The sequence below is a fragment of the Micromys minutus genome (genome assembly GCF_963924665.1).
Source record: "Micromys minutus genome assembly, chromosome: 21".
In the NCBI taxonomy this organism is placed as follows: domain Eukaryota; kingdom Metazoa; phylum Chordata; class Mammalia; order Rodentia; family Muridae; genus Micromys; species Micromys minutus.
Window position 1 is genome coordinate 4354121 of NC_137956.1, and position 15836 is coordinate 4369956.

General features: G+C 39.1%; 1 protein-coding gene across 5 annotated transcripts in view; it reads right to left on the minus strand.

Moving 5' to 3' along the window:
- Window positions 1-305: 305 nt before the first annotated feature.
- RNF111 (ring finger protein 111) overlaps window positions 306-15836 on the minus strand; it is a 62148-nt gene continuing 46617 nt past the window's right edge. For 3 of the 5 annotated variants that reach the window (XM_080934079.1, XM_080934077.1, XM_080934076.1), the window contains exons 8-14: window positions 12171-12519; window positions 11132-11257; window positions 9812-9938; window positions 6128-6220; window positions 5134-5229; window positions 3388-3515; window positions 306-1529 (exon numbers count right to left, since the gene is read on the minus strand). In XM_080934079.1, coding sequence (XP_080790205.1) covers window positions 1412-1529; window positions 3388-3515; window positions 5134-5229; window positions 6128-6220; window positions 9812-9938; window positions 11132-11257; window positions 12171-12519 — 1037 coding nt within the window. In that variant the 3' untranslated portion in view covers window positions 306-1411. The remainder of the gene's footprint in view (window positions 1530-3387; window positions 3516-5133; window positions 5230-6127; window positions 6221-9811; window positions 9939-11131; window positions 11258-12170; window positions 12520-15836) is intronic. The other 2 variants (XM_080934080.1, XM_080934078.1) reach the window with 1 other exon arrangement.

Sequence of the window (15836 nt, forward strand, 5' to 3'; positions counted from 1 at the left end):
AAGCATATTTAAACAAATAAAATTAGGCTATTCTGTATATGAAAGTATCTTGATAATATGCATCCTGAAGTGGATTAAAACTTCCTCCAAAGGAGAAATGTTAGTATGTTAACTTTCACTCTATATTATGTTGTAAATCTTAACTATAGAAATTAAAATTTTTTAAGTCAGTGATCGACTCTTGGTAATGTCTGAAGTGGGAGTCTATAACCATAGCAACAGTAGCTTGACAATATAATCTGTGCCTCACAGTATCTGCAGATTTATTGTTTTCAAGTTTAGAGAGAAATAAAACAAGAGACATGTAGATTCAGCTGACTTTATTTAAACTATAAAAAAATCCCTTAAAAGTGATCCTGGGACCCTTAGAAGTTCTACGAATGCATAGATACCTGCCAATGACTGAATCCTAAATTCTGACTTTATGACTTTATAAAATTAATGTAAGCAGATATCTTATTCGTGCTTAGCAGAAGACCTAACAAAATTCTACATGTCTTTTTCAATTTCCCTATGTTTTTAAATCTGCAAGTATATACAATCCAGCTATCTCAAATTAATATTTAGTGTTCATCAATGCTGTTTCACAGCAGCAAAACCTGGGTTAGGGAATAAAGTTCCAAATGGCGGAGAAAGATAAATAGGGTCAGAACAGCAGTCTAAACATACGGCATCAACAGCAACTCTATCTTGCACTGTGCTGGAAGAAAGGATACACCAAGAAAATTCCTATTGATCACTCTGGTCGTATGAGTACCACCTGCATCTGATTGACAGGGTTACATTCTGTTCCCAGTATTAAGGGCAGTACTTAACTCAGAACTCCATATTGTAAATATACAGCAGCCATTTTGTCCTAATTTAATGAAGGAATGTCTTAATACACAATATTATCATTTCCTAGAGGATCTTTATACATTAAACTAAAGTACATGATTGATTAAATTAAAGGTTAGTAATGGATAAAAAAATTCATAATTTTCAAAGTACTATGTAAAAAATAAAACAAAACAAAAACAAACCGACCAAAAAAAAAAAAAAAAAAAAAAACCCAAAAGGACCACAAAATACTACTTACTAAAGCAGCTAATCTTGCCTGCAAGTTTAGGGTCACAAGCCCATAATATGTGCAAAGAAATGCAATACAAGGAATCATGCAAAAATACAGTAAAATGATACAGGAAGTAATGTCAAATCTAGAAAAAAAAAAACCACAAAAGCTTTTATAAATACATCAAGATCAACTGTGTACATAAGTTGTAGGTCTAGCGGTAGCTGTACCATGTAGCAGAGTCAGCACTCCAAGTTCAAGGCTTCCAGATCTGCGCAGGTAAGTCATGCCATCTTTGGTTGACTGCAGTACCAGGAAGGATGGGAATGAGAGGGACAGCAAGAGTTCTGAAACACAATGTCAACTTTCACTTGGCAGCTGGGCCTCAATGTCCACTCTGCATATGGGGCACTTCTTATTGGTGATCAGCCACTGATCAACACACACTTGGTGGAAAAGGTGCATACACGGAAGGCGTCTATTGTTGAAAAAAACAAAAAACAAAAATTAATTTCCTGAAAATTTTATGGAGTATTGATTTGTAAATCAATGCTATGAAGTTATACATGTTTTCTGTTACAGAGACTGGTGGAATGGCTCAGTGGGCAAAGTAAATGCTGGGCAAACCTGACAACCTGACCTCAGAACCTCACAGCATGCAGTGGCATGTCACACCTGTACTCCAGGATGCTCCCTAAAGGATGTGGGATGGAGACAAACTCCCCAGAAGCTGAATAGCTAGCTAGCCTGGTGCATACAACAGTGAACAAAAACAGAGACACTGTTTCAAAGGAGGCAGAAGGTGGAAACCAAGGTTGTCCTCTGACCTCAGCACGTGTACTATGGTGCTTCAATGTATGCACACACCTTCTCTAAGAAAAATTACTCATTGTAAAACTGGCATTTTGGACAATATAATGTATGAGCTACCAAGATAAATAACTGGCATGCTTATGGAAGTAAACTATATAAACTCCTGAGAAGTGTCAGGTCAAACAAAATTACTTAGTTTCGTCTTGTACATGAGCGGCCAATGTACTGGAGATGAAAATACCCTGTTGTATGATGCCGCAATAGCTTTTGACTATCAAATCATTATGATTCCTGTGAAGACTCTTTGAAATACAAAGACATTTTCCTGCCTCCCAAAAGCTGTAGAGATTGCTGCAGCAATAGCTACAGCGCAGGAACTAAAAAACATCATAATACATAACATTACTTCAATCCTCACACTTTTTAGATAAGTTCGGCTTTCCTGAGGAAAGGAATACTGCTTTCATAGGACAATCCGGGAGACCCACTTAGATAATGCTGCTGCTTTATTGATGGGCTAATGGGAGACGTTCACTTCAGAATATCCCAATAGCCCAACATTTCTCACAAACAATACCTACAAATGCTCTCTTCCTTCTTGGACACTCCCTGTAACACCATAAAGAGACTGACTTAATACTCCATGGTATTACTGAAAAGACTTAAAAAAAAAAAAAAAAAAAAAGATCATAGGCATTGCAGAGATGGTTCAACAGTAGAGAATGCCAGCAGCTCTTCCAGAGAGCCACAATTAGATTCCCAGCACCCAATTCCAGAGGATCCAATGCTCTCTTCTGGCCTACTTGGACACTTACATGTACACGATGTACAAATGTATATGCACACAAAATTACTATGTACAGCTCTGTTATATTATTTTAAAGTCAAGATGGCAACAAAATAATCATCTTAGCAATTATACAAAGAAAACACTTTCAAATAATACTAGGTTAAGACAAGAAAATTGCTAAATCACAAAGAAAAGTATGGCTATGCTGGACATAGAGGCACATGCCTATAATCCCAGCAATTAGAAAGGCAGAGGAAAATGGATCTCTCTGAGCCTGAGGCCAGCCAGGGCTGTACAGTGAGACCTGTCTCAGAAAACAGAGAGAAAAAAGTGCTGTCAATAAAGTGCACAGCGGTGATCTCGACCACTTATAATCCAGGTATGAAAATCCTCTCAAACTCTCTCTCCTGCACTATTGCCCAGACTCTGCAGCAGCGCAGGGCAGAGGAGCGTTCTCCGCCATGTTTCTGCTGCCTACATGGAGACTCTGACCCTCTCATTCTATTGCTTACAGAGCTGCAGTGGTACATCAGCAATAGTCTTTATTTAATTTCCAGTTTACTTTTAAATACGTGCCCCTTTAAGACCTATTGATCTATTTGTGAATCAATCACATATCTGTGGCATAGAGGTGCCAGAGCTGTATGCAACCAGGCAAGCACTTTGCCACTGAGCCATAATCCAATCCTTTCTGTTTAAAAGAGTGGACTTTAAGTAAGAAATCTCAAGTTACCTCACATCTTCACCTTCCTCTAAAATAGACAAACAGATAGTACATTTTTCCTCTGTGTCTTCCTCAGTCCCTTCTTCCCCATCTTGTTTGCAGTGCAGTTTCCTCTGTGAGAACCAATCAGTTGTTACCTTATTAGCAGAGATGACATTATTGAACAACTGAGTAAAGTCTGTTTATTTAAAACAAAACAAAGAACAAAACAAGACCACACATTCATATGCAACTTATTTCCTACACAACATAAATTAACAGATGAAAGAAGTGACTACCAATTAATTATTGACTCCTGAAAATCAGCATGAGCAAAGTCATACTGCAGCAAGTTCTCTAGGTTAAACCCTATTACTGCTAATTCATGATGATGATACTCTGTAAAATTACTTTCAACACAGCTAAGTAAATTGTTCTTCTAATGACTATTTCAAACATCTTTATAAATTAATTCCAACTACAATATTTAGACAGGACGAAGTTAGTGGCAATGCCTTATTGACACTCTTAGAAAACATGAAGAATACCAACAGTAACTTCCACATTCACTGCATCTCATACAACACTAAACATTATCTATTCACTGTGAACAGCTGATTTCACATGTCAAATTTGGAATTTCCACATAACACTACACAGAGTGAAGAAGGTTAAAGTTATGAGAAATAGGATCTAAACATCAGTGAAGAGGCCTGGCTATGTATTTTACCTGTGGATTTTTCCCCCTTGTCATTTTTTTTTATTGCTGTTGCATGTTTTATTCTGTAAACCCAAGCTGGCCTCAAACCCATGCAGCCCTTTTGCTTTAGGCTCTCTAGTGCTGGGATTACAGGTGCGGCCACATTAGACATAAACAGTTTAAAAACTGTAGTATTGGTGGGTGAAAGAGGGAGCATACTCATGGAAGCAGGGGGAAGGGGGATGGGAGACAGGGGTTCTGAAGGGGAAAGTGGGAAAGGGGATAACATTTAAAATGTAAATACACAAAATATCCAACAATTAAAAGGAAAAAACAAGTTACATAGCAAAGAAAAATTAGTCCAACTCAAAAACTCTTCATCAGGAATAATTTTCCCAGAAATATCTGCATTGCAAGGCAATCAATACAGCCCATCCACTGTTTGGGTGAAAAAAGACAGGGAGAAGCTAGTAATCAGCAAAGAGACTAGGTTTTATGGGGCCTAAGGCTTATACAGTTTGAGAAATACTGTTAACAAATTAACTATAAATTTAAAAATAAAAGGATAAAAAATAATATAAAAATTGTAGTATTAATATAATAGAACTTTGCACAAGATACTGAAAAGAAGATGGAAGCTCGGCATGCCAGCCAGACCTGTAGTGCTACCACTGGAGGCCAAGGCAGAAGCTCAAATATAAGGCTAGCCTGGGTTACATAGCGATACCATATCACCTGAACCAGAGAAAGAGCTGAGAGATTGTACACAAATAAAAGGTGGTGAACAAAGCTTCCTAGATGTCCCCTTGTAGGATTCTTTTCTAACTAGAAGAAACAATATACACATGTAAATATAGTAAGCATATTATAAAATGCACAAAAATATTTTGGAGAACACTTAAGAAATCTATGGCTTCCTATCTGAAAAGGAAGACTAGGGATTATGTGAAGATACTTCAGTTTCAGAGTATACATTTCAGCAACTCTTTCACCATGGGCATCTCAGATTCAAGGGTTGATAACATTCCATTTCATGCATTTTCATACCAGTCTAGTTTTGTGAACTAAATTCTCACCTTTTTATATTTATGTGGATATGTGCATCTTTCAATTGTTCCCTGGGAGGCTCCACGATTGACATTTCCTAATCTTTCTTCCAGATGAATCAATTCCTAAAAGTAATGAATAACTGGTATCAAAACCACAATGAATATTCCTGAGAGTCCTGTGAATATTCATAATCCTGTAACAGATACTATCAATGCTGCTGTTGCAGCACTGGCCTTGTAAATAAGGACAGGACCACATGGCACTGGGCAAGTCTGGATGAATTCTGTCCACTGCATGGAGGAAACAAGCTGTTCTAAGTAACACCAGCCATACGTGAGATCCGAAGCTACACACGAATCAATTGGCTTTCCTTTCTCCAACTGCTTCTCTACCAATAAAGCTTGGTGAAAACAATTACAATTTTCCGGCCACATTCAAGTTGTCCTTTATGGGATGTTTACACTGATTTAGTAGGTATTTTTATTTTAATTTTATGTGGATGGGTATTTTCCCTGTAATATGGTTCTGTACCACGTGCATCCCTGGTATCTGAGGGGGCCAGGAGGTGACACTGAATTCCCTAAAATTGGGAGTCACAGACAATTCTAAGTCACCATGTGGGTAAAAGGACCTAAAGCTGGGTCCGTTAGAAGAGCAGTCAGTGATATTAACCACTGAGCTATCTTGCCATCCCCCTTTCTTGTGTTAAAACTGGGTCTTATTGTGTAGTGACATCTAGCTGGAACACAGTAGGTAGAATAGCCTGTTTGTTTCTCCAACACTGGGGTTAAAGTTCTGCACCACTCTCAGGCTATAGTCTCTCCTTTAAATAGTTCATTCTGACCTGCAGATACTGCTCATGTATCTTTGTGTAAGTCCCAAAAGCAACATGAGAAAAGTAAATATTTTTGCTGCTTTTTGAATCCCAGCCACAGTAGCCATATTGCTTAGTCATAAACACACAGTAAATCCAGTCTGCACTAAAAACACCATGGCAAATATCTTCATTTTATTTCATACCTCAAAATTGCCCCTGAAAGGACCTCTGAAGGACGTCCCATCCAATCCTGAAGAAATGTAACGGATGTGAGGATAGCCTGCCATGTCAGGGACCTGTTTGTAATACAAAAGATGGATGAAGTCAATTAAGATTTGTCATTTTTCTTAATTCTGAAGCTACTCAACCTCCATTCAATTCATACGCTCAGCTCAAAAGATAGGCCATGACTCCAAGTACACATTCTATTAAAAGGGACAGTTAGGCTCCCCCTAAAATACAACTCTACACATAGAACTCTGCATACAGATAGATGTTGGGAGACATACTTGGCCCTGGTAACTCAGAAGGCTAACGTAAGGTAGACTAGAGTGTTTTGAAGCTAGCTCTGGTTTCAAGGTCAGTCTGGGCAACAGCAAAATACAGTCTCTCTTTTAAAAAAAAAAAAAAAAAAAAACGGAAAAACAGAAAAACAGCCAGGCATTAGTAGCTCATGCCTTGGATTCCTAGCACTCAGAAAGCAAAGGCAGGTGGAGTTCTGAGTTTGTGGATAATTTGGTCTACACAGTGAGTTCCAGAACAGTCAGGGCTATCCAAAGAAACCCTGTCTCGGAAAATAAATAAGTAATTAACTAGTTAATTAATTCTGTGTATGCTCAAGTTTACTAAGATGATGGTCTCTTGGTAGTTTCAAAGGAACTTGAAAGCTTTCCTAAGGTAATGTCAACCTCTAAGTAGTAAAAAGCATGACATTTTCTTGACTGCCCATCTTGATTCTGTCAGTAAATCTAATTTTAACAATTAAAAAAGGAACTGTTCTGTTCAGTATAGTAAATCCTGAATATTTCAGACTCCACTCTCTGTGAGAGGGTCACAGGTTAAATTTATGTGTTACACTGGGAATACTTGTTCTTTATGGCCATTTATGTGCTGAGAAACTGGTACCAACTGACTTGCTGCTCCCAGTGATGCTGACTTCTCCGCTCTCCTGCATCTATTTAGTGGCAGACTTCTCTGTGACACTTTCCACCACAGGCTTCCCTTCATGTTTAATGTGGGTCTGCATACAGATCTCAAGAACTGTTTAGGATTCTACCCCAATGAAGGCTGCGCTCTGCCTAGGGAGCAAACATGTGTCAGGTAAGTTTGGCTCAGGCATGCACTGTTGTATGCACTCTGAACAACTCAACATTAGATCAGTGACTAAACAGAAACACGGACAAACCACGAGTCATAACTAGATTACAGCACTCTATTGTTTCCTGTTACTGTGTGGCATTATTGTAGCAGACACCAAAGGTCAACTGAAGGTATCAAGGAGGAGACAGAGCACTATTCTGTCTTTATAAGTAATTATAAACTTATAAATAAATCTCCAACATGATTTTTAATTGTTTTTATTTTTCTCCGGCACTATTTTTTAACTGATCATTTATTTATTTTTATATACATTAGTATTCTGCCTGCATTTATGAAGGAGTCAAATCTCCTGGAACAAAAGCTATCTACAGTTGTGAGCTGCTATGTGGGTGCTGAGAATTGAACCTGGGACTCTGGAGGAGCAGACAATGCTTTTAACCACACAGCCATCTCTCCAGCTCTCTCCACCTATGCTGGATTTTTAATCAGCCTGTACGATTCAAAACACATTTCTACCAGACTATAATATACTAACAATTCACATATGAAAAATAATTTAAAAAAGACGAACAATTTAAAAGCAGTAGCTCTTAACCTTCAGTGGCATTATCTGCAGCTTTATTTATAACTAAAATCACACTAGGCAAGTACCAACTTCCTCTAAGCAATGTAAAAAGCAACTTTGCCTCCATATTATGAATCTTTCTTCTGGAACCCTTTCCCTGTCTCTTTCCTAGACCTTCTGTGGATGCTTCTCCTTTTCCTATTCAAACTCTGTTTTCTCTTTTCCCTTACTTGGTCCATACTTAACTACTTCTTATTTCTCTCTGAACAAGTAATTCTTTCTACTGGCTTTCTGTCAAGTTAAAACATTTCCTGTTCCTCCAAACCTCAATGTGCCTTAATACTGAAATTTCTACCAATTCTGCCCTTCATAGCCAAGCTACAAGTAATGTGTATTTACTGTCTGCAAGTTCTCATCTTTCTTAAAAAGTACCAAGAATGAGCAGTGTGTCTTGGTGGTAGAGTGTGTATCTAGAAAGCACAGGACCAGCAGTTTAATTCTACTACCTCAAAATAGGAAGGAGACAGAGGAGGAAGAAAAGAAAACATAAACATCCCCCTCCCTTCTTAACAGTTAGTTATACCACTGATAAAATCCATTCGAACAGCAACACTTTCCAAACTTTATTCTCATGTGATTAGACACTACTGACCATGTAAGTTTATAAAAATGCTTTTGCTTTGTTTCTCAGCTTTGGAGGCAGTTCTTGCCATTTGGTTGAGGTAAACAGTCACTTGATTGGTCTAGTTTTACTCTTTCCTTACCTCTTCCAATTTCTAAATTCTATGAAAATCTACTTCTCCTTGGATTCCTTAGCACTGCATGATGTCAAAAACATATCTTTAGCCCAGAGCACAAAACTTACCGGACACAACTACCTCAGATTCAGTGGTTCTACAATCTCCCACCTGTTCTCCAACACAGTGAGACCTGGAGTCAGCCTAAGCACTGCTCACTGTATCCAGTCTCTTCCTGCCATCTGCCAGTGCTTTTATCTCAGGTACTTGTACCTTTATGTCGTCTACTACAGTACTTAAATGAGTTTCCTTCTTCCACCTCTGAATCTACAATTCCCATAATTGAGGAGGTGTACCATTTTTAAGGATAATCAGATTAAATCACTCAAAAAGCATAAACATAATTAGAATGCATCAGCTGGAGGCAGAGGCAGGCAGATCTCTGTGAGTTTGAGGCCAGTGTTGTCTATATATTAAGTTCAAGGGCAGCCAGGACTACATAGACTCTGTCTTAAAACAAAACAATAGCAACAACAAAATACCTTCTGTAGCTGCCAAGTCTCAGCTTCTTGTCAAAGCAGCTTCATATTCATATTCTGCCTGTCTCTCTCTTTCTCTGTGTCAGTGGTGCTGATCAGAGGCTTAAGAGTTCATGAGTGCTGGGCCAAAATGCTCTGGGCTGCCCTAGCCAGTGTATCTGGAAAACTGGCTTCTGTGGACTCCTAGTTCTTGTTCCTCCTTGACAGCTCCTTATCAGCCTTAGCTTCTGCAAAAGCAGCAGCCCAAAGTCCAAAGCTGACTCCGACAAGAAACAATGAGCCTCTCTGCAGTGCCTCTTCCTATAACAGAGTACTTCCTTTTCTGTTCATGTCTATAGTGCTACAAATAGTTTTTTTTAACACTGTAACAAAAAAATCTGCATCTGTCAACCAGAAGCAGCTACATTATGATGGCATGAAAGCAGAACAATGATGGCAAATTCAGCAATGTACCAGTCCATCACCATGACAGCAGGTCATGGTCATCTCGGTGTACAGAAAAGCCTATTTCTTGGCATTCTGTACATAAAGAGTAGATTTTATAATTCAAATAACAAACCCAGATTTCAATATATCTATTTTTGTAGAACAGCTGGTTAATTAGTAGAATTATTTCTAAATACTAAGAAAACATCTACTACACCTAAATATTTTAATACAATACTTAATTAGAAAAGGGATGTTACTTTTAAGGCAAATGTTTCATGCTAAAAATTCTCACTTTACCATTAAAGGAAGTGCTCCTAACTGTAGGTGATGAAGTCGAGGCGGGGCGTGGTAATGGGCCAAGTGAGGGTGCAGTGCACCAGGTGTGTAGGTAGCTGCAGTTACTCCAGCTTCAATCCCCAGTTCCCTGAGAAAGACGGAGAGCAGTTTAACTTTGTGTCTACCTTACAGTCTCTTTAGTGTCAACAGAAATGTAAGCATAGACTTATATTTCAAAAATCCTCTAGTTACTTAACTTATAAAGCTAAGGCAAATGTAACTCAGTCCCACTAGATTTTACTAATAATTTTAAGTACATTTCAGAAATAAATGTTCAAAAAGCTTCATCTTGTGAGTATAAGCAAAAGAATATTTCAACTCAGTTTTATTTGGTCACAAACGATAATGAGTAGCTCCTAGGACCTCGAGGGTCACACCAAACAGAGTTGACCCACTTGGTTGATCTGAATGTGGAACATGCTGCCCAGGCTTATAGTTGCTGGGTTCTTGGTGTCAGTGACAATTAGAAGAGCTTCTACAGCTAAAAACTCTTCAATGCCTAAAAGCCAGAGTGGCAGCCCTGCAAGAAGGGCAGAAGTGGCTAGTGCTGAAGGCCCACTCCCTTACGCCCACTCTGTACTCTGCTACAATGACCGCAGCAAGCTGATTAAAAAGAAAACCTAAAGCAAACCCATTTCATTTCTTCAGAACAAACTATTCACTAAGTCCTCCTTTCAGTGGTAAAGCTGCAGGCGGAGCAAACATAAGCATGACTAGGGAGGCGGCTAAGGCAGGGTCACCTCAAAAGTCTGACCTCAGACACAGACACTCATGAAAACAGGAGAAAGCTCTAGTCCTCTCATCTACAGGATCTGTCAAAGTCCAACTCGGCTGCAGAGCTGGAGTGTGGGTAAAGGAAGCACAGGGGGACACGAAGACTGTGGTCAACAGAGACAAACATTCAGTTCAACAGGACTAAGTTCTGGGTTTCTACAGTGTGTTTTAGTGGCTGAGTTGGCAACAATAGATACACAGTCAAAACTGCTTAAAAGGGGGGATTTAATGCCATCATAGAAATGATAAATATGGAGGTATGGAAACACTACTTTATTTTAGTTGATTCTTCTACAATGAACCCAGTCCACACAATTATCTGACACAAAACCAAACAAAACCAACATATCTTCCCCTGATTTAAGTGGTTCCTGCCCCAGAACTACTCCCAGCAGAACTGTATTTCCGCACAGTGTTCACTGGGGCATGCACTCCACTGCAAAGCATTTCTCCTCCCAGTTTCACCAGACGCTGCTTAGCACAGTTTGAAGTAAACAGAGTACTGACCAGGCAGTTCTCTCTGGAGCCTGGCGAGGATGTGAAGACATGGTTTGAGGCACATGAATATGATGCCCATGGCCATAGTTTGGGTGCATCCTATGTGGATGGGGCGGGGGCCGTTCATGTGCCCGCCTGGAAACACAGAACACAAAAAGACCACTGGAAATAATTGAATAATTGGTTATTTCTTAATGTAGGGGAAAAATCCTATTATAAAAATCTATAATCATGAAATTAATTTATACTAAGAAACACATATTATAAAACTATTAAATAAAAGTCCATGTTACTCTCTCCAAAAACTTACTACTCATTTATTCTAACATCTCTAATTTAAATATCATCCAAAAAACCAGGGATAGTTGATGCAAACCTTTAATCTCAGAACTTGGGAGTGAGAAGCAGAGGCAGCTGGGTCTCTATAAGTTCAGATCTACATAATGAGACCTTGTCTCAAAACCAAAACACAACAGTAAAAATAAAAATCATTCTATGAGTAAGGTAATTTTCACATTTTCTTGAAATTTCTCCAATATATATTTTCATTAGGAGAATAATAGAATGAAAATACAATTTCAAAATGTTAAACACCTAAAAACGGATGTCATATCATATGTACACACCAGTTACATAAATCATATTAACATATAAAACAAGATAGAAAATTTTATTTTGCTACAGTCATTTATAAAAAAAACTATTTTTGGGGTGGGCCTTTTGAGATAGTATTTCCTAATAGACACCTAGCTAGCATGTCTATTAGGTGCATGGATTCAATTCCAAACACGACACCCTCCCCCCAAAAAAGTTAGTTTCCTAGTAAGTTGAAGATTTACTAAAGTCACATTGCTCTCTTTTACTATGTTTCATTTTGTGTGATGGTATATATCTTAGCACTATATGGCTAAGGCAGGAGGTTTAAAAATTCAAGGTCAGTCTGGCATATACAGTGAAACCTAGTTTCAAAACATTAAAGACTTCATACTTGAACGGTCAACAGAACAAGAAAAGCAAGCACAAATTTCCTTAAAACCATGAGACCTACGTTGGATGCTGCATCATCCTCCTCCTCTGAACTTCCATCCTCTGCATCACTTCATGAGGGTGAAGTCTCTGGGCTGCAGGGGCTGGGGCTGGGATATGGTGTGAGATTGGCTGGTGAGCAGGCGGAAGATGCTGAGGGATGGGCGCGGCTGTGCTGCCTAAATGTGCTGTGGGCGGCGGTGCCACAGGGTGGGATGCTGCATGCGAAGGGATCTGAGGATGGAAAGCATGGACAGGATGCGGAATCACATAATCAACTTGAGGAGGAGGCTGAGTCTGAGGAGGGGCATTTCCATGGGAGTGATGGCAAGCTGAGGCTTGATGGTGCAGTGGTCTTGTCAAGGAAGCATCTGCAAGAAAAGTGTTTCCTGTCAAAACTTAATATTATAATTCACTCACAGCATCACAACATACAACATCCTATTATGAGACTGGACCATTTCTGGGAAAGTCCCCGATTAAAACTGGTAAATGCTCAGATGACATCCATGTGTGCTATTTCCTTTCTCAATCTTAAAAAAAAAATTAAATACACACACACACATGAGCTCAGACCATTTCTACAGTAAAATTTATATAAGGAGGTATGTGTGAGAAATACTTTAAATACAGATAGCTATGGACAAAACAGGCTCTAAAGGCTACCATAATTAATATTCATCTAAAGACATCGGTATACATTTTTACCAACAGTCACCAAAAAGATTGGACTGTCATTTTTACTAATATGTGTACCTTTAAGGATTTATTTATATATGTATTTTATGTATATAAGTGCATGTATGCCTGCGTGACAGGAGAGGTTATCAGATTCTATTATAGATGGCCATGAGCCACCAGGTAGGTGCTAGAAATTGAATACAGATTTGTTGAAAGGGCTTGGATGAAGAGCCATCTCTCCAGCCTCTGTGTGTGTGTGTGTGTGTGTGTGTGTGTGTGTGTGAGCTCAAGTATCTTTGTAATATATGTAGGTGCCCTTGGAGGCCTGAAGAACTCTGAAGCTGGAGTTACATCACAGGTGGTTGTAGGTACTGGTAACCAAACTCAGATGCTCTAGAGAAACAGTATCATTCCTTTTCTTTAATTATTTATTTTATGTGCATTAGTATTTTGACCACATGTATGTTAGAGTATCAGATCTTAAGAGTTACAGACAGCTGTGAGTTACTAGGTGGATGATAAGAATTAAATCTGGATCCTCTGGAAGTGCAGTTCAGAGGTACATCCTGGGTTCAAGCCATGGCAAAACTAAATTCCACAGGTACAATTTATTTGTTATTTAAGATAGTACCTTGTTACATAATCAATCTGGACTTCAAACTTGTAACATTCCCACCTCAGCCTCTTGTGTGCTGGAATTACAAGCATGCAACTACTCTCTAAGTATGTCTCACTCTACTCAATGATCGACTGTTGACGGAAAGCTGTACGAAGGAAAGGGGATCTTTTAAATCCCACACCCCATACTCCAAACACAACTATCAAACTTCTATTGTTGCCCTGGCCTTTCCATACCTTAGGTCACATCTTGTGCTACAGACAAATAAGAAGGTCTGTTTGCCGGGAAATGCTAAGTCCTGAACAAGATTCTTTCTCTTATGTCCTCAATGAAAACCTTTGTTTCTAAGTCACTGTTGAACTACTCATCTCTCTTACTGAGAAACCTACATTTATTTGACATTTAAAAAAAAAAAGTCCAAGTTTGGCATAATATGCCATCTATAATCTCAGTTACTAGAAAAGGTCAGATTATGGTAGGAGAAAAATCCAAAGCAAACTGAGCAACACAATGGAAAAAAAAAAAAAAAGAAAAGAAATAAAAGAAATAGGACTGGAGAGATGGCCCAGTTAAGAGCACTGGCTGCTCTTCCAGAAGTCCTGAGTTCAATTCCCAGCAACCACATGGTGGCTCACAACCGTCCGTAATGGGATCCGATGCCCTCTTCTGGTGTGTCTGAAGACAGCTACAGTGTACTCATATAAATTAAATAAATAAATAAATTTGGGTTTTAGTCCAAACTTCATTTCATTAGACAATTATTTTTGTTTGTTTGTTTGGTTTTGGTTTTTTGTTTCTCAAAACAAGGTTTCTCTCTATTTAACTCTGGCTGTCACTCTGTAGACCAGGCTGGCCTCAAACTTAAGAGATGTTGAGATTAAAGGTGTACACCACTGTGCCTAGTAGGACAGTATACTTTAGTGCATCTCTCTGCACATTTCTGTCTATGTGCACATGTTCTTGCAGTACACATATGAGAGAGAGAGAGAGAGAGAGAGAGAGAGAGTGTGAGTGTGTGTGTGTGTGTGTGTGTGTTTGTGTGTTTAAGCAGAGTTAGACATGAATTTAGTTATTATTTATGCCTGTGCTGGCCAGTTTTATGTCAACTTGACACAAGCTAGAATTATCAGAAAGGAGAAAACGTCAACTGAGAAAATGCCTCTAAGAGATTCATCTGTAAAGCATTTTTTAAAATTAGTGACTGGTGGAGGGGTACCAGGCACTGTGGGTTGTGCCATTCCTGGACTGGTAGTCATGGGTTTATAAGAAAGCAGACTGAGCAAGCCAAGAGAAAGCATCAGCTACTGCTTCCAGGTCCTGCCTTGGTTAAGTCCTGTCCTGAATTCCTTCAATAATGAACAACAATGTGGAGTGTAAGCCAAATAAACCCTTTCCTCTTCAAGTTGCTTTTTGTCATAGTGTTTCACAACAGCAACAGAAAAAAACCCTAACTAGGACAACTCTCCACTTTATTTTTTGAGAGGTTTTCTCATTGGGAACTGGGGCTCAATGATTCGTGTTGATCCAGTGGCCAACAAACCTTCGAGACCAGCACTTGTACTGCAGGCACAGGCCACCATCCTCAGGCCCTCAAGCTTGCACAGCATGCACTTAGCTGAGAGCCCCTTCCAACCCACCACGTGGGGACACTCTAAGTATCCAGTCTAGAGCTAGGTACTGAGTTCACTCAGACAGCTGTCGTGTAAGCTATTATTGTTCTTAATTTGTAAAACTACGTTTATCTGTGTGTCAGTGGGCACACATGAGGGCATATATAGGGAGGACAGAGGAGAACTTTATAGCAGTATTCTTGTCATGGTTTATCATTTTTCTTGCCCAACACCACATTTCAAACAATTTTCTAAAAGACTTTTTACTAAGTCAATGCTTTACCCTTCAAGAAGCACACAGCCCAAGAAGTCAGCTGATAGAGAAGTCAAGTGATAAAGCAGGCCACTGCATAGGCTTGCCTGCTCTTCGATTCCAATCTTTTCCATTTATTATGCTTTGGCTTGGTTTCTCATCAAAGGCTCTCACTAGGTAGCCCAGATTGGCTTCAAATTTAAGATTCTTCTGTCTCAACCTCTTAAGTGCTGGGATTACAGGCATGTGCCAATAAATACATCTTCCTTTGGAAGACTATAGGATTTAAGTATATAGATGTATATCAACTCCACATAAAATAAAACCTAAAATACATTATTCTTGACATTTCTTCCTAAAAACTCCACTTGTCAGAGAGAAGGGAAGCTTCTTCCAACTTCAGAGGCACTGGCAGTGGACACCCAGAAAGACATTCAGCCCCCACCACAGCAGTTGATATTTGGGGAGAGTGTCACACTGAAAATGAAATAAAGTCCAGAATCAAGTCAGATGCAGGGAATGTGA